This window comes from Sapajus apella, unplaced genomic scaffold (assembly GCF_009761245.1).
Source record: "Sapajus apella isolate SASKATOON/1434 unplaced genomic scaffold, GSC_monkey_1.0 scaffold58, whole genome shotgun sequence".
NCBI lineage: Eukaryota > Metazoa > Chordata > Mammalia > Primates > Cebidae > Sapajus > Sapajus apella.
Window position 1 is genome coordinate 1,031,372 of NW_022436998.1, and position 24,229 is coordinate 1,055,600.

A 24,229-nucleotide genomic window follows, 5' to 3' on the forward strand; every position below is an offset into this window, starting at 1 on the left:
TGTATAACTTTTATGTGTTGTATAACCATAGCTCAGCAAGACCTATGCAGGGAGACGTGTCATTAGACTCTTTTCTCACTGGGCAAGGCATCTCTGAAAAAAGGCAGCAGCCCATCAGGGACTTATAAATAAAGCCCCCACCTTCCTGGGACAGAGCACCTAGGAAAAGGGGCAGTTGTGGGTACAGCTTCAGCAGACTTAAGGGTTCCTGCCTGGCAGCTCTGAAGAGAACTGCAGATCTCCCAGCACAGTGTTCAAGCTCTAATAATGGACAGATTGCCTCCTCAAGTAGCTATCTGACCCCTGTGTATCTGACTGGGAGACACCTCCCAGCAGAGGCCAACAGACACCTCATACAGGGGAGCTCTGGCTAGCATCTGGCAGGTACCCTTCTGGGACAAATCTACCAGAAGAAGGAACACACAGCAATCTTTGCTGTTCTGCTGGTGATTCTCAGGCCAAGCAGGGTCTTGAGTGGACCACCAGCAAACTCCAGCAGAGCTGCAGCAGAGGGCCCTAACTGTTAAAAGGAAAACTAACAAACAGAAAGAAATAGTTTCAACATGAACAAAAACAACATCTACTAAGAGACCCCATCCAAAGGTCACCAGCTTCAAAGACCAAAGGTAGATAAATCCATGAATATAAAAAGAACGTGCAAAAAGGCTGAAAATTCCAAAAAACATAAAGTCTCTTCTCCTACAAAAGATCACAACTCCTCACCAGCAAGGAAACAAAACTGGACAGAGAATGAGTTTGATGAATTGACAGAAGCAGGCTTCAGAAGGTGGGTAATAACAAACTTCTCAAAGCTAAAGAAACATGTTCTAGCCCAATACAAGGAAGCTAAGAATCTTGAAAAAAAGGTTAGACAAAATGCTAACTAGACTAGCCAGTGTAGAGAACAACATAAATGACCTGATGGAGCTGGAAAACACAGCACAAGAACTTTGTGAAACATACACAAATTTCAATACCTGAATCAATCAAGTGGAAAAAAAGGATATCAGAGATTGAAGATAAAGCCAATGAAATAAAGTGTGAAGACAAGATTAGAGAAAAAAAGAGTAAAAATAAATGAACAAAGCCTACAAGAATTACAGGATTATGTGAAAAGACCAAATCTACGTTTGATCAGTGTACCAGAAAGTAATGGGGAGAATGAACCAGGTTGGAAGACACTCTTCAGGATATTATCCAGGAGAACTTCCCCAATCTAGCAAGGCAGGCCAACATTCATATGATACTCCTTGAGAAGAGCAATCTCGAGACACATAATCATCAGATTCATCAGTGTTGAAATGAAGGAAAAAATGTAAAGGGCAGCCAGAGAGAAAGGTCAGGTTACCCACAAAGGGAAACCCTTCAGACTCACAGCAGATCTCTTGGCAGAAATTCTACAAGCCAGAAGAAAGTGGAGGCCATATTCAACATCCTTAAAGAGAAAACTTAAAAACTTAGAATTTCATATCCAGCCAAACTAAGTTTGATAAGTGAAGAAGAAATAAAATCCTTCACAGACAAGCAACTGCTGAGAGATTTTGTAACCACCAGGCTGGCCTTACAAGAGCTCCCAAAGAAAGCATTAAACATGGAAAAATGTTTAGGGTCTGTTGGGGAGGACTAGGGGAGGGACAGCAGGGAGTAGGGAGTTGGGGAGAAATAAAACGGGTAGAAATGCCACATATAGGTGACAGGGATGGAAGTGGCAAACCACATTGCCATATATGTACATATGCAGCAATCCTGCATGTTCAGCACATGTACCCCAGAACATAAAGTGCAATAAAATATATATTTTTAAAAATCTGGAGAGGAGGGGATCCAAGATGGCAGAATAGTAGCAGCTCTGAATTGCAGCTCCCAGTGAGCACATGGAGGGTGAGTGATCACTGCATTTCCAAATTTTTATTGCTCACAGACCAGGAGATTCCCAGGCAGAGGAGCACCACGGGTCTCCAGCATGGCTGTTTTGGCCAGCGCAGTGGCTCTCCACTCAAAAAACTCACACAGGTCTAGGCACTGTTTCAGCTGGTGACTGGAGTGCCTGGGAGACGAAGTTGCCCATTCAACTGATAAAAAGTCGACTGAAACAAGGAGCCAGGCCAGGAGCTTCCTGAATGAAACAGCACCATGAGTCTCCAGTGCAGCTGTTTCAGCCAGTGCAGTGGGTCTCCACACAAATCCGGGCACCTTTTCAACAGGTGACTGGAGTGCCTGGGAAACAGAGTCACCCATTCAACTGATAAAAGGGGGACTGAAATAGGGAGCCAGGCCAGGAGAATCCTGGGCAGAAAAGCACCTCCAACAGAGCCGGCACAGTGGGTCTCCGCATAAAATCTCACACAAATCCAGATGCCTTTTCAACTGGTGACTGGAATGCCTGAGAGACAGAGTTGCCCATTCAACTAAAAAAAAGGGGGACTGAAACAGGGGGCCAGGCCAGGAGATGCCCAGGTGAAAAAATGCCACAAGCCCGCAGCATGGCTGTTTCAGCTGGTGCAGTGAATCTTGGCACAAGAACTCACAGAAATCCGGGTGACATTTCAACTGGTGACTGGAAGGCCTGGGAGACAGAATCGCCTGTTGAACTGAAAGAAAAGGGGTCTGAGGCAGTGAGCCAGGTGATCAGGCATGACTGGCCCCACCCCCACAAAGATCAGCAATCTGAAATGCTCTGGATTGAGAGTTTCACAGCAAGCACAGCTGAACCTGGGAGGATCCAGCTCTGTGGGGAGGGTCATCCGCCATTACCGAGGCAGTCCACCGCTACTGAGGTAGTCTGCCACTGCTGAAGTTGTCCGCCATTGCCAAGGTAGTCCACCATTACAGAGACAGTCTGCCATTACAGAGGTGGTCTGCCATTGCTGAGGCAGTTCTAACCATAACCCTATAAACAGAACTGCAGGGAATTTCACATGGCAGCTGGGCAGAGCCCACAGCAGATCAGCAATGGCTCTGCTGGAAGACTGTGACTAGGCTGCCTCCTCACTGGGCAGGGCATCCCTGAAAAAAGGCAGCAGCACAACAGAAACTTATAAATAAAGCCCTACCTTCCTGAGACAGAGCACCTGGTGGGGGGAATATCGTTATGAGTTCTGCTAAGGCAGACTTAAATGTACCTGCCCAGCAGCTCTGAATGGAAGAATGGAGCTCACACCTCAGCACTTGAGATCCTATAAAGGATAAACTGTCTCTTCAAGCAGCTTCCTAACCCCTTTATATCCAAAGAGTCACCTCATAAAGGAGAGCTCAGAATGACATCTGCCAGGTATCCTTCTGGGACAAAAATAGCAGAAGAAGAAACTGGCAGCAACTGTCACTGTTTTGCAGCTGCTGCAGGTGAGCCCCAGGCAAGTAGGGTCTGGAATGGACCTCCAGCAGTCCTGCAGCAGAGGGGCCTGACTGTTAGAAGGAAAACTAAGAAACAGTAAGAAATAGATGATGGCTGATTAGGAGCAGCTCAGGATTGCAGCTCCCAGTGAAAGTGCAGAGGGTGAGTGAACATCGCATTTCCAGATGAATTTTTATTGCCCACAGACCAGGAGATTCCCAGGCAGAGGAGCCCCACAGGTCGCCAGCACAGCTAGTTTGGCCGGCATGGCTGTTTTGGCCAGTGCGGCTGTTTCGCCAGTGCCCCCAGGGCGGTGGTTCTCCATACAAAATAAATGGGTCTGGCCACCATCTGGCTGCCATTTTAGATGGCGATTGGAGCTACGGGAAGGCAGAGTCGCCCATTCATCTGATTAAAAAGGGGACTGAAACAGTGAGCGAGGCCAGGAGACTCCAGGGCAAAAAAAGTGCCACAAATCTCAGTGCTGCAGTTTCAGCTGGTGCAGGCAGAGCGGGTCACTGCACGGGAAATCACACAGATCCCAGCACCTTTTCAACAGGCGACTGGAACACCTGGGAAAGAGTCAACCGTTCAACTAAAAAAAAAGGCTCTGAGGCAGGGAGCCAGGTGATCAGGCTCAGCTGGACCCACCCCCTCAAAAAAACAGCAATTAGAAACGCTCTGGGGTGAGAGTTTGACAGCAAGCACAGCTGAACCTGGGAAGGTCCAGCTCTGTGAGAGAGGGGTGTCCGCCATTACTGAGGCACTCCACCACTATTGAGGTAATCCACCACTGCTGAGGCAACCCAGCATTGCTGAGGCAACACACCATTACAGAGAGAATCTGCTATTACAGAGGTGGGCCACCATTGCCAAGGCAGTTCTAACTACACCCGTATAAACAGGACTGCAGGGAAGTTCACACAACAGATGGGTGGAGCCCACAGCAGCTCAGTAAAGCCTCTCCAGGCAGACAGTGACTAGGCTGCCTCCTCACTGGGCAGGGCAGCCCTGAAAAAAAAGGCAGCAGCACAACAGAAACTCAGAAATAAAGCCCTAACTCCCAAGGACAGAGCACACGGGGAAAAAAAGGGGTTTATGAGTTCTGGTGCAGCAGACGTAAACATACCTGCAGAGCAGGTCTAAAAGAACAATGGAGCTCAAAGCTCAGCACTTGAGCTCCTATAAAGGACAGACAGTCTCCTCAAGCAGCTCCCTGACCCCCATATATCCAAAGAGTCACCTCATAAAGGAGAGCTCAGACTGACATTTGGCGAGTATCCTTCTGGGACAAAGATAGCAGTAGAAGAAACTGGCAGCAACCCTTACTGTTCTGCAGCCACTGCAGGTGATCCCCAGGCAAGCAGTACCTGGAGTGGACCTCAGCAGTCCTACAGCAGAGGGGCCCGACTGCTAGAAGGAAAACTAAGAAACGGAAAGAAATAACTTCATCATCAACAAACTGGATGTACACTCAGACACCCAATCTGAAAGTCAACAACTAAAAAGATGACAGGTGGATAAATACACAAAGATCAAAAGAAATCAGCACAAAAAGGATGAAAACACCCAAAACCAGAACGCCTCTACTCCTACAAGGGATCACAACACCTCAACAGCAAGGGAACAAGGCTGGATGGAGAACGAATGTGATGAATTGACAGAATCAGGCTTCAGAAGAAACGTAATAAGAAACTTCTGTGAGCTAAAAGAACAGGTTCTAAAAAAATGCAAATAAACTAAGCACCTTGAAAAAAGATTTGATGAAATGCTAACGAGAATAGACAACTCAGGAATATAAGTCAATTGACGGAGCTAAAAAACACAACACAAGAAATTCCCCCGAAGCATGCACAAGTTTCAACAGATCAATTGACCAAGCAGAAGAAAGGATATCAGAGTTAAAAGATCAACTCAATGAAATAAAATGAGAAGACAAGGTTAGAGAAAAAAGGGTAAAAGGGAATGAACAAAGTCTCCAAGAAATATGGGACTATGTGAAAAGACCTAATCTACATTTGATAGGTGTACCTGAATGTGATGGAGAGAATGAATCCAAGCTGGAAAATACTATTCAGGTTATCATCCAGGAAAACTTCCTGAACCTAGCAAGGCAGGCCAATATTCAAGTCCAGGATATACAGAGAACACCACAAAGATATTCCTCAAGAAGAGCAAACCCAAGACATAATCGTCAGAATCACCAGGGTTGAAATGAAGGAGAAAATGCTAAGGGCAGCAAGAGAGAAAAATCAGGTTACTCACAAAGGGAAGCCCATTAGAATCACGGCAGATCTCTCAGCAGAAACCATACAAGCCAGAAGAGAGTGGGGGCCAATATTCAACACCCTTAAAGTAAAGAACTTTCAACCAAGAATTTCATATCCAGCCAAACTAAACTTCATAAGTGAAGGAAAAATAAAATTCTTTGTGAACAAGCAAGTACTCAGAGATTTCAACACCACCAGGCCTGCTTTACAACATCTCCTGAAAGAGGCACTAAACATAGAAAGGAACAACCGGTACTAGCCACTCCAAAAACATACCAAATTGTAAAGAGCATCAACACAATGAAGAAACTGCATCAACTAATGGGGAAAACAGACAGCTAGCATCAAAATGGCAGGATCAAATTCAAACATAACAATATTAACCCTAAATGTAAACGGGCTAAATGCCCCAATTAAAAGACACAGGCTGGCAAAATGGATAAAAAGCCAAAACCCATCAGTGTGCTGTATCCAGGAAACCCATCTCACATGCAAGGATACACAAAGGCTCAATATAAAGAGATGAAGGAAGATTTACCAAGAAAATGGAGAGCAAAAAAAACAGGAGTTGCAATTCTCATCTCTGATAAAATAGACTTAAAACCAACAAAGATCTAAGAAGACAAAGAAGGACATTACATAGTGGTAAAAGGATCAATGCAAAAAAGAAAAGAGAGAATAATCAAATAGGTGCAATAAAAAACGATAAAGGGATATCACCACAGATTCCACAGAACTACAAACTATCATCAGAGATTATTACACACAACCCTATGCACATAAACTAGTAAACCTGGAAGAAATGGATAAATTCCTGGACACTTGCCTCCTCCCAAGCCTAAACCAGGAAGAAGCTGAAAATCTGAACAGACTCATAACAAGTTCTGAAGTCGAGGCAAAAATTAAGAGCCTACCACCCAAAAAGCCCAGGTCCAGACGGGTTCACAGCTGAGTTCTACCAGACATACAAAGAGGAGCTGGTACCATTCCTTCTGAAACTATTCCAAATAATCCAAAAAGAGGGAATCCTTCCCAAATCATTTTATGAGACCAACATCATCCTGATTCCAAAACCTGCAGAGACTCAACAAGAAAAGAAAACTTTGGGCCAATATCCATGATGAACATAGATGCAAAAATCTTCAATAAAATACTGACAAGCCGATTGCAACAGCACATCAAAAAGCTTATCCACCATGATCAAGTAGGTTTCATCCCGGGGATGCAAGGCTAGTTCAACATATGCAAGTCTATAAACGTAATTCACCACATAAACAGAACCAAAGACAAAAATCACATGATTATCTCAATTGATGCAGAGAAGACCTTCAACAAAATTCAACAGCCCTTTATGCTAAAAACCCTCAATAAGCTAGGTATTGAAGGAACGTATCTCAAAATAATAAAGCTATTTATGACAAACCAATAGCCAGTATCATACTGAATGGGCAAAAACTGGAAGCATTCCCTTTGAAATCTGGCACTAGACAAGGATGCCCTCTCTCACCACTCCTATTCAATATAGTACTGGAAGTTCTAGCCAGAGCAATCAGGCAAGGAAAAGAAATAAAGAGTATTCAAATAGGAAAGGAGGAAGTCCAATTGTCTCTATTTGCAGACGACATGATTGCATATCTAGAAGACGCCATCGTCTCAGCCCGAAATCTCCTGAAACTGATAAGCAACTTCCGCAAAGTCTCAGGTACAAAATCAATGGCAAAAATCACAAGAATTCCAATACGCCAATAACAGACTTAAAGAGAGCCAAATCAAGAACGAACTGCCATTCACAATTGCCACAAAGAGAATAAAATACCTAGGAATACAACTAACAAGGAATGTAAAGGACCCCTTCAAGGAGAACTACAAGCCACTGCTCAACGAAATAAGAGAGGACACAAACAGATGTAGAAACATTCCATGTTCATGGTTAGGAAGAATCAATATTGTGAAAATGGCCATACTGCCCAAAGTAATTTATAGATTCAACGCTATCCCTATCAAGCTACCAATGACCTTCTTCACAGAACTTGGAAAAAAACACCTTAAACTTCATATGGAACCAAAAGAGAGCCCGCATAGCCAAGTCAATTCTCAGCAAAAAGAACAAAGCGGGAGGCATCACACTACCGGACTTCAAACTATACTACAAGTCTACAGTAATCAAAACAGCATGGTACTGGTACCAAAACAGAGATATAGACCAATGGAACAGAACAGAGGCCTCAGAGGCAACATAACATATCTACAACCATCCAATCTTTGACAAACCTGACAAAAACAAGCAATGGGGAAAGGATTCCCTGTTTAATAAATGGTGTTGGGAAAGCTGGTTAGCCATGTGCAGAAAGCAGAAACTGGACCCCTTCCTGACACCTTACACTAAAATTAATTCCAGATGGATTAGAGACTTTAACATAAGACCTAACATTATAAAAAACCCTAGAAGAAAATCTAGGCAAAACCATTCAGGACATAGGCATAGGCAAGGACTTCATGACCAAAACACCAAAAGCATTGGCAACAAAAGCCAAAATAGACAAATGGGACCTAATCAAATGCCGCAGCTTCTGCATGGCAAAAGAAACAGTCATTAGAGTGAATCGGCAACCAACAGAATGGGAAAAAAATTTTTGCAGTCTACCCATCTGACAAAGGGCTTATATCCAGAATTTACAAAGAACTAAAACAGATTTACAAGAAGAAAACAAACAAGCCCATTCAAAAGTGGGCCAAGGATATGAGCAGACACTTTACAAAAGAAGACATACATGAGGCCAACAAACATCTGAAAAAATACTCATCATCACTGGTCTTTAGAGAAATGCAAATCAAAACTACATTGAGATACCATCTCACGCCAGTTAGAATGGTGATCATTAAAAAGTCTGGAGAAAACAGATGCTAGAGAGGATGTGGAGAAATAGGAACACTTTTATACTGTTGGTGGGAGTGTAAATTAGTTCAACCATTGTGGAAGACAGTGTGGCAATTCCTCAAGAACCTGGAAATAGAAATTCCATTTGACCCAGTAATCCCATTACTGGGTATATATCCAAAGGAGTATAAATCATTCTACTATAAGGACACATGCACACGAATGTTCATTGCAGCACTGTTTACAAGAGCAAAGACCTGGAACCAACCCAAATGCACATCTATGGTACACTGGACAGGGAAAATATGGCATATATACACCATGGAATATTATGCAGCCATCAAAAATGATGAGTTCGTGTCCTTTGTAGGGAAATGGATGAACCTGGAAACCATCATTCTCAGCAAACTGACACAAGAACGGAAAATCAACAAGAATAAAATTTTTTTAAAAAGATAAAAAATGAATATAAAAACAAAAATAAGAACAGAAAATTAAACACCACATGTTCTCACTCATAGGTGGGTGTTAAACAATGAGAATACATGGACACAGGGAGGGGAACATCACACACTAGGGTCTGTAGGGGGGAATAGGGGAGGAACTGCAGGGGGTGAGGAGTTGGGGAGGGATAACATAGGGAGAAATGCAAGATATAGGTGATGGGGAGGAAGGCAGCAAACCACATTGCCATGTATGTACCTATGCAACAATCTTGCATGTTCCTCACATGTACCCCAAAAGTTAAAATGTGATAAGATATGTATTTTTTAATAAATAAAAATCTGGAAGATAAAGTGAAAAAAATTTCCTAGAACATAGTGCAAAATGGCAGACAGAAATAAAAAAAGGTTAAAATATGGAGGATATATCCAAGAGATCTAGTACCTTTATAATAAAATTTTTGAAATCAAAACATACAATGGAAGTGAGACTATAATAAAATGCATTTTCTTAAAATCGAAAAAAAACAACCATTACCAGCCACTGCAAAAACATAGCAAATTGTAAAGACCATCAATGCTATGAAGAAACTTCATCAACTAATAGGCAAAACAACCAGATAGTATCATAATGGCAGAATCAAATTCACACATAACAATATCAACATTAAATGTAAATGGGCTAATTGTCCCAATTAAAAGACACAGACTGGCAAATTGGATAGAGTCAAGACCCATCAGTGAGCTGTATTCAGGACACCCATCTCACACGCAAAGACAAACATAGGCTCAAAATAATGGGATGGAAGAATATTTACCAAGAAAATGGGAAGCAAAAAAAGGCAGGGGTTGCAATGCTAGTCTCTGATAGAACAGGCTTTAACCCAACAAAGATCAAAAGAGACAAAGAAGGATTTTACATAATGATAAAGGGATCAATGCAACAAGAGCTAACTATCCTAAGTATATCTGCACCCAATACAGGAGCACCCAGACACATAAAACAAGTTCTTAATGACCTACAAAGAGACTTAGATTCTCGCACAATAATAGTGAAAAACTTTAACACACCATTGTCAATATTAGACAGATCAACAAGACAGAAAATTAACAAGGATATCCAGGACTTGAACTCAGATCTGGACCAATAAGAACTAATAGACATCTACAGAACTGTCCACCCCATATCCACAGAATATACATTTTTCTCAGAACCACATCACACTTCTTCTAAAATTGACCACATAATTGGAAGTAAAACACTTCTCAGCAAATGCAAAAGAATGGAAGTCATAACAGTCTCTCAGAACACAGTGCAATCAAATTAGAACTCAGGATTAAGAAACTCACTCAAAACTGCACAACTGTACGGAAACTGAACATGTTGCTCCTGAATCATGACTAGATAAATAATAAAATAAAGGCAGAAATAAAGATGTTCTTTGAAACCGATGAGGCCTCAGAAGTAATGCCTACATATACAACCATCTGATCTTTGACAAACCTGACAAAAACAAGCAATAGGGAAGGGATTCCCTATTTAATGAATGGTTTTGGGAAAACTGGCTAGCGTTATGCAGAAAACTGAAGCTGGATTACTTCCTTATGCCTTATACAAAAATTAACTCCAGATGGATTAAAGATTTAAATGTAAGACGTAACACCATAAAAACCCTAGAAAAAAACCTAGGCAATACCATTCAAGACATAGGCATGGGCAAGGACTTCATAACTAAAACATCAAAAGCAATGGCAACAAAAGCCAAAAGTGATAAAGGGAATCTAATTAAACTAAGAAGCTGCACAACAAAAGAATCATTAGAGTGAACCATCAACCAACAGAATGGGAACAAATTTTTGCAATCTACCCATTTGACAAAGGGCTAATATCCAGAATGTACAAAGAATTTAAATAAATTTACAAGAAAAACAAAACCCCCATCAAAAAGTAGACAAAGGATATGAACAGACACTTATCAAAAGAAGACCTTTATGCAGCCAACAAACATGAAAAACAAAGCTCATCATCACTGGTCATTAGAGAAATGCAAATCAAAACCACATTGAGATACCATCTCATGCCAGTTAGAATGATGATCATTAAGAACTCAGGAGACAATAGATGCTAGAGAGGATGTGGAGAAATAGGAACACTGTTACCTATTGATGGGAGTGTAAATTAGTTCAACCGTTGTGAAAGACAGTTTGGCAATTCCTCAAGGATCTAGAAATAGAAATTCCATTTGACCCAGCAATCTCATTACTGGATATATACCCAAAGGATTATAAATCATTCTAATATAAAGGCACATGAACACATATGTTTTTTGTGGCACTGTTCACTATAGCAAAGACTTGGAACCAACACAAATGCCCACCAAAGATAGACTGGATAAAGAAAATGTGGCACATATACACTGAGGAATACTATACAGCCATAAAAAGGACAAGTTTATGTCCTTTGCAGGAACATGGATGAAGCTGGGAACCATCATTCTCAGCAAACTGATGTAAGAACAAAAAAACAAAACACCACATGTTCTCACTCATAAGTGGGTGTTGAACAATGAGAACACATGGACACAGGGAGGAGAACATCACACACTGGGCCATGTCATGGTGTGGGGGGATAGGGGATGGATATCGGGGGGTGACAAGCTAGAAGAGGGATAGTATTAAGAGAAATACCTAACGTAGATGACGTGGTGATGAATGCAGCAAACCACCATGGCACATGTTAACCTATGTGACAAACGTGCATGTTCTGAACATGTACCCCAGAATGTAAATTATAATAAGAAGAAGAAGAAAAGAAAAGAAAAAAGGATCTGGCCACTCCTGAAATGTTTCTAAGAATGTCAGTAGAGAAGAGAGCAGTCCAGTAAGGTCAGATATAAAAGAGTAGGGTCACTCACACTTGGTTTTTCTCAACTCCTCCAAAAGGCAGCAGGCTTCCTCTTGAACACGGTCCTCAATGCTCCTCTTTCCCATCCCAAAATTCCGCAGGGTCATGAGGGAGAAACGCCGGGTCTCCTTCCACCTGTTTCCATTGCTGAAAATCATTCCTAACAGGAAGAGAAACATAAACTAGGAGGAAGATCCCAGGCAAGAAAGGAAGCTGACACTGAGCAGCCACATAGATGGGCCAAGCTCTGCCCAAGCTCTGCAAGTCTTTGTTTTCCATCCTCCCCACCCTGAAGACCAATGCTGAAACAGGCACATTCACACCTACCATATCCTCTGTTAGCTCTTTCAGCCACTGGGAAATGGCCTCTTCCAGAAAACTCATCCCCACGATCAATCAGGGCTTCCTTCACTACATCATATCCATGCAGCACCACTGTGCGTTCCAGGCCAAAATACAGAGTGAACACAGGGCCATAAACTTTTGAGAACTAGAAAAGGAGATAGAGATAACAGCAAATGAAGTCACTATTTTGTCCGCTTTTGTGCACTTACTGAGCCTGACTAATATTTTCATTGTATTTGTATGCTTTTATTCAGCCACATAGGCTTCAAATATTTCTGAATTTTATATATAAACATGATGATGGCTATTATGCTGAACTTTATATATAAACATGATTATGATTAATCATTGTTATAATATAATAATTGTTATATATAATATTATAATGATGATTAATTTACTTGCCACTCAGGTGGTCTATGATGCAAAAGGCAATGGTTAAACAATTGCTACACAGATTACAATTAATCCTCACATCAACATATTCAGCAGGTCTATTGCTCTATTTTTAACAAAGAAACTGAGCTCAGAGAATGACAAATTTATTTTCAGTATCCCACAGCTAACCCAAATTTGAAACTTTACTTATTCAAACAGTGATGCTTGAGAAATTTATCAGCACTCTTGTGTCCACCTTAAGACCAATATCCAGTTTCAAGAACTAACAATTTCCTGGTATAATAGCCTTTTACGACTAACATGCATCATAGCATTCATAGTAAAAATACCTCTCTATGACTCCACCTCAGACTCCCAAAAAATCCACATAGAGGCCCCCATTGCTGGATCAATGGTCCTCACAGCAGTACACCTAAAATTAGGTGGCTATGGGATTATACGAATCACCATAATCCTTAACCCCCTAACAGAGTTTATAGCTTATTTCTCATACTATCCCTATGAAGAATAATCTAACAAGCTCCATTTGTGCCAAACTAATCTAAATTCACTCATTTCTTACTGTTCCATAAGCCATACGGCACTTGTTATCATAGGTATTTTCTTTCGAATGCCCTGAAGTTTTACAGGTGCAACCACCCTAATAATTGCCCATGGACTAACCTCATCCCTATTAGTCTGCCTTGCAAAATCAAACTACAAACGAGTTCATGGCCAAACCATACTACTAACTTGGGGGCTCCAAACACTTCTCCCCCAATAGCCATGTGATGACTCCTAACTAGCCTTGCCAACCTTGCCCTTCCACATAACATCAATCTAGTAGGAGTACTCCTCATAACTATAGCCTCGTTCACTTGAGCTAATCATACCATCATGCTTATAAGACTTAATATACTAATCACAGACCTTTACTCTCTATATATGCTAATTGTTACACAGCAAGGGCTATTCATACATTATATTAACACTTTTAAACCATCTTTCACTTGAGAAAATACCCTATACTTATATATCTTCCACCCCTCTTCCTACTATTACTAAACCCTAAGGTCATTTGGGGGTTTATATATTGTAGCTCTAGTTTAATTAAAACATTAGTTTGTGGATCTAATAATGGAAGTCTATAATGTCTTATCTACCACTTATCTGCTTTTGCTGGTCCTGAACCCACAGCTATTTCTTTGACAACAGGCATAAATTAATTCTTCAGAGAAGTTCAATTTTCACAGCTATTCTGAATAAAACACATGGTTAATATAGTACAGGGCTTATTTAATGAAATCTCTAATAACTAACACGTTCCTTACCATTTACCATCAGCCAAAAATTATAGCAAATGGCTATAAAGTGAAGAAGGAACAAAGCACTTCAAATTATTGCCACTTTGTTATTTTGAATCTAACATGCAAAAACCAACATCTTTTTCTACTCACAAAATGATTCCGCTATTTCTGACACTGACAAACTGGAAAAGGCAACAAAAGCCTTTCAAAGTATCTTACTTTACAATGATCTCTTGTAACAATGTACCTCTAGGAATATACTTTATTTGAAAATAAGGTGAATTTACTTACGTTTTGCAAGCCACTGAAGGAGCATACTTACATTGGTTAAGGATTTGGTGATGTCCTTAATATCTATCTGTAGGAGATTTCCAACAATTGGGAGAGGAGTGGGGCCAGGAGGGAGTTTTCCTCTTTTAGAGCTCTGTTTCCAGAGTGAAAGGAGAAGCAAACAGGAGAGAGAGAGCACAAGGACCACAAAGGGATCCATTGAAGCTTTCTCTTCTTACTAAGACAACTGTGAGATTGCACTCCAAGCCTTTTATAACACTCTATGCTAATTCAGTGTGTGTCTCTTTGACGTATAAAGTGACCAATCACCTAGGTCCACTATATGACTCTCTTCTGAAAGAACTTTGACCCACTGATAAAGATAAAAATAAAACATCCTTTGATCTTGTTCTCCTTCATTCCAGTACCCACTCTGTACATTCTGGTTTCTTTGTACTTGGTTGGAGCCTAGGTATTGGTAATTTTTAAAAAAACTTTAACCTAAGTGGTTCCAATGCACCATCATAATTGAAAGCATTAAAGTAAATAATCCGATGCAAAAAAAAAATCATTCAAAATTCTGAATTCTTAATAATCAGTTGGGAATTCATGATTTTGAGGAAAATTGATGTGCCTTGTATATTTAAAAAGTATGTCAATGCTATATCAAAGATTAGGAGACTTTGTCCTTTAAAATGAAATCCTTTCAAATATTATAATATAGCCTACTAAAAATACAGCAGCCTAAATATGAAATAACTAATATAACTCATACATCTTAAATAACCAAACATATATCAAGTAAATTAGCTTAGCAGATATAAACACTTCTATCATTAAACCCCATTAAAAAACATGTGAAGGTAGGAATTGTTATTTTTTATTTTATTTTTCAAATGAGAAATGGGAGATCCTGGGCAAACAGGACACCTGTTGGTGCCACACAGCTCATAGCTGGCAGAACTAGGATTGGAGCTGAGGTCTTCTGATGCCCATTGTGATGCATTATCTCATATACCAGAGCTGCCTTAAGAACAATTTTAGCAAAACAAAACAAACTTCCAAACATTAGTTATTCTGAATATACACCACATTGATTCTGTTTATAAAACAGGCTTCACATTAAATAGAACCCTTTATTTGTCTGTAAGAAATACAGCACCAGAGATGCTCATGAGAAGAAATTAATTCTACCTTCTCCATCACTGCAGAGGTGAAATGCTCAGTGTAACTGAGGGAAGAGCCAATCTCAGAGAATTTGGTGCTAAGGGATTGAGAAACTAGGGCTTCTCGACCTCCCAGTCACCTCCAGACATGGCTGCTTTCTATGGTTTTTGGTCTCTTATTTTCAGAGATAATGTAATAATGCACGGCAACCAAAGGAAATTATGAACAGAAGAGTTGTGGATGCAATCAAGGATGGGAGGTAGGGAAATCAGTAAATGGACCTACAGCACAGAACCATCCCAATGTATAGACCTTAACAGGAGCTGACATTTTGAGTTGAGGATCTAAACACAACTAGAAAGATACACATTACTAGATCACTAATGACAATACTTATGCAAAACCATTTTTAAATATAGTATCATATTTGTTCTAAATTGCTTAGTGGGGTTGTTTCCAGTTCTCTTACTAAGAAAAATAAAGTTATGTTAAGACACAGTTACACATTGCTTTACTGTTCATTCTTAACAGGGATTATAACAATTTACAGAGAATTTTCACACCTCATGTCCCTTTGGAATCTTTCAATTACCTTTGCTTACAATAAAATTGATCCATTTCAGGAATGTGAGACCTGAGCCTTAAGATTCATAACCTTAGCCAAGAACATGGTGTCTGCTAGTGCTACAGCTGAGACTGGAACCCATAACCCCTGTGTCTTGAAGGTTTCATTTCAAGCAAAACATTCAGTTCAGTTGAGTCCACCAATATTTACTGATTGTGTACAATCATTCAGTATTTCATGATTCAGTCTAGTAAATGATTTTCAAAATAAACATTAATTTCATCAATAATGACGGCCTCAGTTGACTAGATTGGGAGGTCAGAAGAGTTTGGTTTTATAACCTTTAATACTTGGATGAGTCCAAGGCCTTGGAGAACCCTTTATAAAGGGCAAATAAAAGCAGTAACTTGGTCTTTGACTCACATAACTCTAAACTCCAACAGAAATACACTACCTGGTTTTGAGTAAAATAAGATCAGTGGCTCTCTTTAGAATAATCATTTCATTCCTCTAGCACTAGGTGTCCCAGTTCTGTTCCTCTTCTCTTCTGCTGAGCTGAGACTCCTACATAGACCTTTCAATTTATAGAATGAAATAATTATAATTTGTAAACAGATGGGATCTCTGAGATCAACTACTCTAAACTTTCCTTTTTTTTTTTTTTTTTAGAAATGAGCAATTGTTGATTCAGTGAGACAAAGGATCATGATGCAACATTATAAGACTTTTTCTTAGAATCCAAGTTTTTCAACTCCCAGTTCAGTAACATGTCACATCCCATCTCATAGAATTCACATCTCAGTCCAGTGATCAGGGGAGTATCAACATTAAGCCCTCCACAGTCACTGAGTATTACAAACCTCAGCTTGACAGCTTGGCTACAATAGTGGATTAGAGTAAGCTTTTAAAAAATTTATTTCTTAACAGCAGTTTTGGGTTACCAGCAACACTAAGTGGAAAGTATATAATTACCACATGCCCCTTTCCCTGCACTGACACACAGCCTCTCTCACAATCAAGAACTCTCATTAGTGTGGTTAATTAGTTACAATCAATGAACCAAAATTGACATATCATTATCAACCAAAACTCATAGTTTATGTGGGATTCATTCTTTGTGTTGTACATTCTATGGGACTTAACTAATGCATAATGACATGTATCTGCCATTGTAGCATCACATATAATAGTTTTACTGCCCTTAAAACCCTCTGTGCTCTACCTGTTCACTCTCCCTTTCTTGCAAGCCCTAGCAACAAATAATCTTTGCAGTGTCAGCATAGTTTTGCCTTTTCCAAAATGTCATATAATTGGAATCATACAATATGCAGACTTTGAAGATGTAACTTACTAATATGTATAAAGTTTCTCCATGTCTTTTCATGGCTTGATAGTTCGTTTCTTAACACTAAATAACATTTATTGTATAGGTTTACTGCATTGTTTATTCATTCATCTATTGAAGTTAGAATTTCATTATTCTAGTTAGAATTTCGTCTAACCTTTTTCCAAGGTATTGTTTCTTTGCATTGGGTTAGAACATGTTCCTTTAGCTCACAGAAGTTTGTTATTACCCACCTTCTGAAGCCTGCTTCTGTCAATTTGTCAAACTCATTTTCCATCCTGTTTTGTTTCCTTGCTGGTGAGGAGTTGTGATCCCTTGGAGGACGAGAGGCATTCTGGTCTTGGATGATTTCATCCTTTTTGCACTGGTTTCTCCCCATCTTCATGGGTTTATCTACCTTTGATTTTTGAAGTTGGTGATTTGGGATGTGGTCTCTGCTTGGACGTCCTGTCTGTTAATGTTGAATCACCCATGAGGGTTGCAGATCAGCAAGTATTGCTGCATGATCTTTCCTCTGGTAGCTTTGTCTCAGAAGGGTACCCACCAGATGACAGCCAGAGCTGTTCTGTATGAGGTGTCTTTTTAGTTATACAGGGGTCAGGGAGCCACTTGAGGAGGCAGTCTGTCCCTTGTCTGCCTACAGAGGCACTGCTTGGCTGTCACGGACTCAGTCCAGCTGCTGTGTAAGCTTCCTCTGGCTTTTGCTTACACAAGTAGGTATAAGCCTACCACAGCAATGGTGGACATCCTTACCCCCACCAAGCTCGATCATCCCAGATCGAGCTCAAACTGATGGACTGGCTGTGAAACTCTCAAGCCAGAGGGCTTCAGTTTGCTTGTCTTTTTGGGAGTGGGACCCACCCAGCCATATCACCTGTCTCCCTGCTTTCAGCTCCCCCCCTTTCTGGTGAGGAGGTAGCTCCGCCCCACAGGCACAGTGCTAGTCAAAACATTCACCCAGATGGCATCTGCTGGAGCTGCCACTCAGATCTATGTTTGCAACTCATGGTGCTTTTCAGCCCAGCAAGGATCTCCTGGTCTGTGGGTTGCAGAGAGCATGGGTGAAGTGTAGCATCTGAACCAGAGGGCCAAAGGGGGGAAGCCCCTGATTCTCCAGTCAGTTGCACTTCCTGGATGAGGCAGCACCCCATCCTGCCATGGTTTGCCCTCCTTGGGCTACAGCCACATTCAGTCCCATTGAAATTAACCTGGTACCTCAATTGGAAATGCAGAGATCACTCACCTTCTGTGTGTCTGTCACTGGGAGCTGCACTCCAGAGCTGTTCCTATACAGCCATAAATTCTCCCAAATCTAATCTGTCCTTTTTTTTTTTTTTTTTTTTGAGATTTGAATTCAGGTTTATTAGGCTCAAAATTCCTTTAATAAGCCATCTTTATTTTTTAGTGCACATTATTTTATTTTTTTTTCCCTTCACAAATTATTTTTATTGTACTTTAGGTTCTGGGGTACACATGCAGATCATGCAAGATTGTTGCATAGGTACATACATGGCAATGTAGTTTGTTGCTTCCATCCTCTGGTCACCTATATCTGGCATTTCTCCACATATTATCCCTCCCCAACCACCCCACCCCACAATGTCCCTCCCCTGTCCCTCCAACAAACCCCAGTGTGTGATGTTCCCCTCCCTGTGTCAATATGTTCTCATTGTTCAACATCCACCTGTGAGTGAGAACATGCAGTGTTTGATTTTCCGTTCTTGTGTCAGTTTGTTGAGAATGATGGTTTCCAGATTCATCCATGTCCCTACGAAAGACACGAACTCAGCTTTTTTACGGCTGCATGGTATTCCATGATGTATATGTGCCACATTTTCCTTGTCCAGTCTGTCATTGATGGGCATTTGGGTTGATTCCAGGGCTTTGCTATTGTAAACAGTGCTGCAGTGAACATATGTGTTCATGTGTCATTTTAACAGAATGATTTACAATCCTTTGGATATATACCTAGTAATGGGATTGCTGAGTCAAATGGAATTTCTATTTCTAAATCCTTGAGGAATTGCCACACTGTCTTCCACAATGGTTGAACAAATTTACACTCCCACCAACAGTGTAAAAATGTTCCTATTTCTCCACATCCTCTCCAGTGTCTGTAGTCTCCAGATTTTTTAATGATAGCCATTATAACCAGAATGAGATGGTATCTCAATGTAGTTTCGATTTGCATTTCTCTAATGACCAGTGATGATGAGCATTTTTTCATGTTTGTTGGCCTCATATATGTCTTCTTTTTTAAAGTGTCTGTTCATATACTTCGACCACTTTTGAATGGGTTTGTTTGTTTTTTTCTCGTAAATCTGTTTAAGTTCTTTGTCAATTCTGGATATAAGTCCTTTGTCAGATGGATAGACTGCAAAAAATTTTTCCCATTCTGCTGGTTGCTAGTTCACTCTGATTGGTTTTTTTGCTGTACAGAAGCTCTGGAGTTTAATTAGATCCCATTTGTCTATTTTGGCTTTTGTTGCCATTGCTTTTTGAGTTTTAGTCATGAAGTCCTTGCCTCTGCCTATGTCCTGAATGGTTTTTCTAGGTTTTCTTCTAGGGCTTTTATGGTGTTAGGTCTTATGTTTAAGTCTTTAATCCATCTGAAGTTAATTTTAGTGTAAGGTATCAGGAAGAGGTCCAGTTTCTGCTTTCTGCACATGGCTAGCCAGTTTTCCCAACACCATTTATTTAACAGGGAATCCTTTCCCCATTGCTTGTTTTTGTCAGGTTTGTCAAAGATCAGATGGTTGTAGATATGTTGTGTTGCCTCTGAGGCCTTTGTTCTGTTCCATTGGTCTGTATCTCTGTTTTGGTACCAGTACCATGCTGTTTTGATTACTGTAGGCTTGCAGTATAGCCTGAAGTCAGGTAGCGTGATGTCTCCCGCTTTGTTCTTTTTGCTTAGAATTGACTTGTCTATGCAAGCTCTCTTTTGGTTCCATACGAAGTTTAAGGTGGGTTTTCCAGTTCTGTGAAGAGGGTCACAGGTAGCTTGATGGGGATAGTGTTGAATCTATCAATTACTTTGGTCAGTATGGCCATTTTCACAATATTGATTATTCCTAACCATGAGCATGGAATGTTTTTCCATTTGTTTGTGTCCTCTCCTATTTCCTTGAGCACTGGTTTGCAGTTCTCCTTGAAGAGCTCCTTTACCTCCTTTGTTAGTTGTATTCCTAGGTATTTTATGCTCTTTGTAGCAATTGTGAATGGGAGTTCTCTCATGATTTGGCTCTCTGTTAGTCTGTTATTTGTGTATAGGAATGCTTGTTATTTCTGTAGATTGATTGTGTATCCTAAGACTTTGCTGAAGTTGCATATCAGTTTCAGGAGATTTGGGGCTAAGACGACGAAGTCTTCTAAATATATGATCCTGTCATCTGTAAATAGAGACAATTTGACTTTCTCCTTTCCTAATCGAATACCCTTTATTTCTTTTTCTTGCTCAATTGCTCTGGCTAGAACTTCCAATACTATATTGAATAGGAGTGGTGAGAGAGGGCATAGTGCCAGATTTCAAAGAGAATACTTCCTGTTTTTACCCATTTAGTATGATATTGGCTGTTGGTTTGTCATAAATAGCTTTCAGTATTTTGAGATGCCTAGTTTACTGAGGTTCTGTCGATACCTAGATTATTGAGAGTTATTAGCATAAAGGGCTGTTGAATTTTGTCAAAGGTCTTCTCTGCATCAATCGAGATAATCATGTGGTTTTGTCTTTGGTTCTCTTTATGTGGTGGTTTACGTTTATAGACTTGTGTATGTTGAACCAGCCTTGCATCCCCAGAATGAAGCCTAATTGATCTTGATGGATAAGCTTTTTGATGTGCTCTTGCAATCATTTTGCCAGTATTTTATTGAAGATGTTTGCATCTATGTTCATCATGGTTATTGGCCTGAAGTTTTCTTTTCTTCTTGAGTCTCTGCCAGGTTTTGGTATCAGGATGATGTTTGTCTCATAAAATGATTTGGGAAGGATGCCCTCTTTTTGTATTGTTTGGTATAGTTTCAGAATGAGTGGTACCATCTTCTCTTTCTATGTCTGGTGGAATTCAGCTGTGAACCCATCTGAACCTGGGCTTTTTTTGGTTGGTAGGCTGTAAATTGCTGCCTCAACTTTAACTCTTGTTATTGGTCTATTCAAGGTTTCCACTTCTTCCTGGTTTAGGCTTGGTAGGATGCAAGTGTCCAGGAATTTATCCATTTCTTCCAGGTTTACTGGTTTATGTGCATTGAGTTGTTTGTAGTAATCTCTGATGGTGGTTTGTATTTCTGTGGAATCTATGGTGATCCCCTTTATCGTTTTTTATTGCATCTATTTGATACTTCTCTCTTTTCTATTAATCCGGCTAGCGGTCTATTTTGTTGACCTTTTCAAAAAACCAGCTCCTGGATTTATTGATTTTTTTGAAGGGTTTTTTGTGTCTCTATGTCCTTCAGTTTTGCTCTGATCTTAGTTATTTCTTGTCTTCTGCTAGCTTTTGAGTTTTTTTGATCTTATTCCTCTAGCTCTTTCAATTTTGACAATAGGGTGTTGATTTTAGATCTTTCCTTGCTTCTCATGTGGGCATTTATTGCTATAAATTTTCTTCTAGACACTGCTTTAAAGTGTCCCAGGTATTCTGGTATGTAGTGTCTTCATTCTCATCAGTTTCAAAGAACCTCCTTATTTCTGCCTTCATTTCATTGTTTCTCCAGTCAACACTCAAGAGCCAGTTGTTCAGTTTCCATGAGGTTGTGCAGTTTTCTGAATCCTGAGTTCTAATTTGATTGGACTGTGGCCTGAGAGACTGTTATGATTTTTGTTCTTTTGCATTTTCTGAGGAATGATTTACTTCCAATTACGTGGTCAATTTTAGAGTAGGTATGATGTGGTGCTGAGAAGAATGGAGATTTCTATAGATGTCTATTAGGTCCGCTTGGTCCAGATCTGAGTTCAAGTCCTGGATATCCTTGTTAATTTTTGTCTTGTCTGTCTAATATTTGACAGTGGAGTGTTAGTCTCCCACTATTATTTTGTGGGAGTCTAAGTCTCTTTGTAAGTCATTAAGAACTTGCTTTATGTATCTCAGTGCTCCTGTATTGGGTGCATATATATTTAGGATCATTAGCTCTTCTTGTTGCATTGATACTTTTACCATTATGTATGCCCTTATTTGTCTCTTTTGATCTTTGTTAGTTTAAAGTCTATTTTATCAGAGACTAGGATTGCAACTCCTGCTTTTTTTTTTTCTCTATTTTCTTGGTAAATCTTCCTCCATCCCTTTGTTTTGAATCTATGTTTATCCTTGCATGTGAAAAGGGTTTCCTGGATACAGCACACCAATGAGTTTTGACTTTTTATTCAATTTGCCAGTCTGTTGTCTTTTGATTGGGGCATTTAGCCCATTTACATTTAAGGTTAATATTGTTATGTGTGAATTTGATCCTGCCATTTTGATGCTAGCTGGTTGTTTTGCCCATTAGTTGACCAAATTTCTTCATTGTGTCGATCCTCTTTACCATTTTGTATGTTTTTGGAGTAGTTGGTACTTTTTGTTCCTTTCTATGTTTAATGCTTCTTTCAGGAGCTCTTGTAAAGGAGGCCTGGTGGTGATGAAATCTCTGAGCAATTGCTTGTTCATACATTATTTCTCCTTCACTTATGAAGCTTAGTTTGGCTGGATATGAAATTCTAGGTTGAAACTTCTTTTCTTTAAGGATGTTGAATATTGGCCCCCACTCTTCTGGCTTGTAGGGTTTCTGCTGAAAGATCCACTGTGAGTCTGATGGGCTTTCCTTTGTGGGTAACCCGACCTCTCTCTCTGGCTGCCCTTAGCATTTTTTCCTTCATTTCAACCCTGGTGAATCTGACCATTATGTGCCTTGGGGTTGCTCTTCTTGAGGAATATCTTTGTGGTGTTCTCTGTATATCCTGGACTTGAATATTGGCCTCCCTTGCTAGGTTGGGGAAGTTCTCCTGGATGATATCCTGAAGAGTGTTTTCATTCTCTCCATCACATTCAGGTACACCTACCAAATGTAGATTAGGTCTTTTCACATAATCCTATATTTCTTGGAGGCTTTGTTCATTTCTTTTCACTCTTTTTTCTCTAATCTTGCCTTCTCATTTTATTTCATTGAGTTGATCTTCAATCTCTGATATCCTTTCTTCTGCTTGGTCGATTTGGCTATTGCAACTTGTGTGTGCTTCACAAAGTTCTCGTGTTGTGTTTTGCAGCTCCATCAATTCATTTATATTCCTCTCTAAACTGTTTTCTCATTAGCATTTCATCAAACCTTTTTTCAACGTTCTTAGTTTCTTGGCATTGGGTTAGAAAATGTTCTTTTAGTTCAGAAAAGTTTGTTATTACCCACCTTCTGAAGAATGTTTCTGTCAGTTCATCAGATTCATTCTCCATCCAGCCTTGTTCCCTTGCTGGTGAGGAGTTGTGATCCCTTGGAGGAGGAGAGGCATTCTGGTTTTGGGTGTTTTCATCCTTTCTGTGCTGGTTTCCTCCCATCTTTGTGGATTTATCTACATGTGGTCTTTGTAGTTGGTGACTTTCAGATGGGGTCTCTTAATGGATGTCCTATTTGTTGATGATGAAGTTATTTCTTTCTATTTCTTAGTTTTCCTTCTAACAGTCAGGGCTCTCTGCTTTAGGACTGCTATAGGTCCACTCCAGACCCTGCTTGCCTGGGGATCACCTGCAGCAGCTGCAGAACAGTAAGGGTTGTTGCCAGTTTCTTCTTATCTTTGTCACAGAAGGATACCCGCCAGATGTCCGCCTGAGCTCTCCTTTATGAGGTGACTCTGGATATATGGAGGTCAGGGAGCTGCCTCAGGAGACACTCTGTCCCTCAGGAGACAGCTCAGTGCTGAGCTGTGAGCTCCATTTTTCTGTTCAGAGCTGCTGGGCAGGTATGTTTAAGTCTGTTGCAGCAGAACTCATAACCACCTTTTTTTCCCAGGTGCTCTGTCCCCAGAAGGTAGGGCTTTATTATAAGTTCCTGACATGCTGTTGCCTTTT

The 24,229-nt window shown here is 40.3% G+C and overlaps 1 protein-coding gene and 1 long non-coding RNA gene across 2 annotated transcripts in view; one reads left to right on the forward strand and one right to left on the reverse strand.

Moving 5' to 3' along the window:
• LOC116528426 (cytochrome P450 2C19) overlaps positions 1-14,458 on the reverse strand; it is an 87,776-nt gene extending 73,318 nt beyond the window's left edge. The window contains exons 1-3 of the mRNA XM_032245654.1: positions 14,183-14,458; positions 12,158-12,320; positions 11,841-11,990 (exon numbers count right to left, since the gene is read on the reverse strand). Of these exons, the coding sequence (XP_032101545.1) occupies positions 11,841-11,990; positions 12,158-12,320; positions 14,183-14,350 (481 nt within the window). The 5' untranslated portion in view covers positions 14,351-14,458. The remainder of the gene's footprint in view (positions 1-11,840; positions 11,991-12,157; positions 12,321-14,182) is intronic.
• Positions 1,921-2,458, forward strand: LOC116528432. The gene is made up of 2 exons (XR_004259021.1): positions 1,921-2,082; positions 2,420-2,458. It is a non-coding gene; the product is annotated as an uncharacterized LOC116528432 (long non-coding RNA).
• Positions 14,459-24,229: the final 9,771 nt, after the last annotated feature.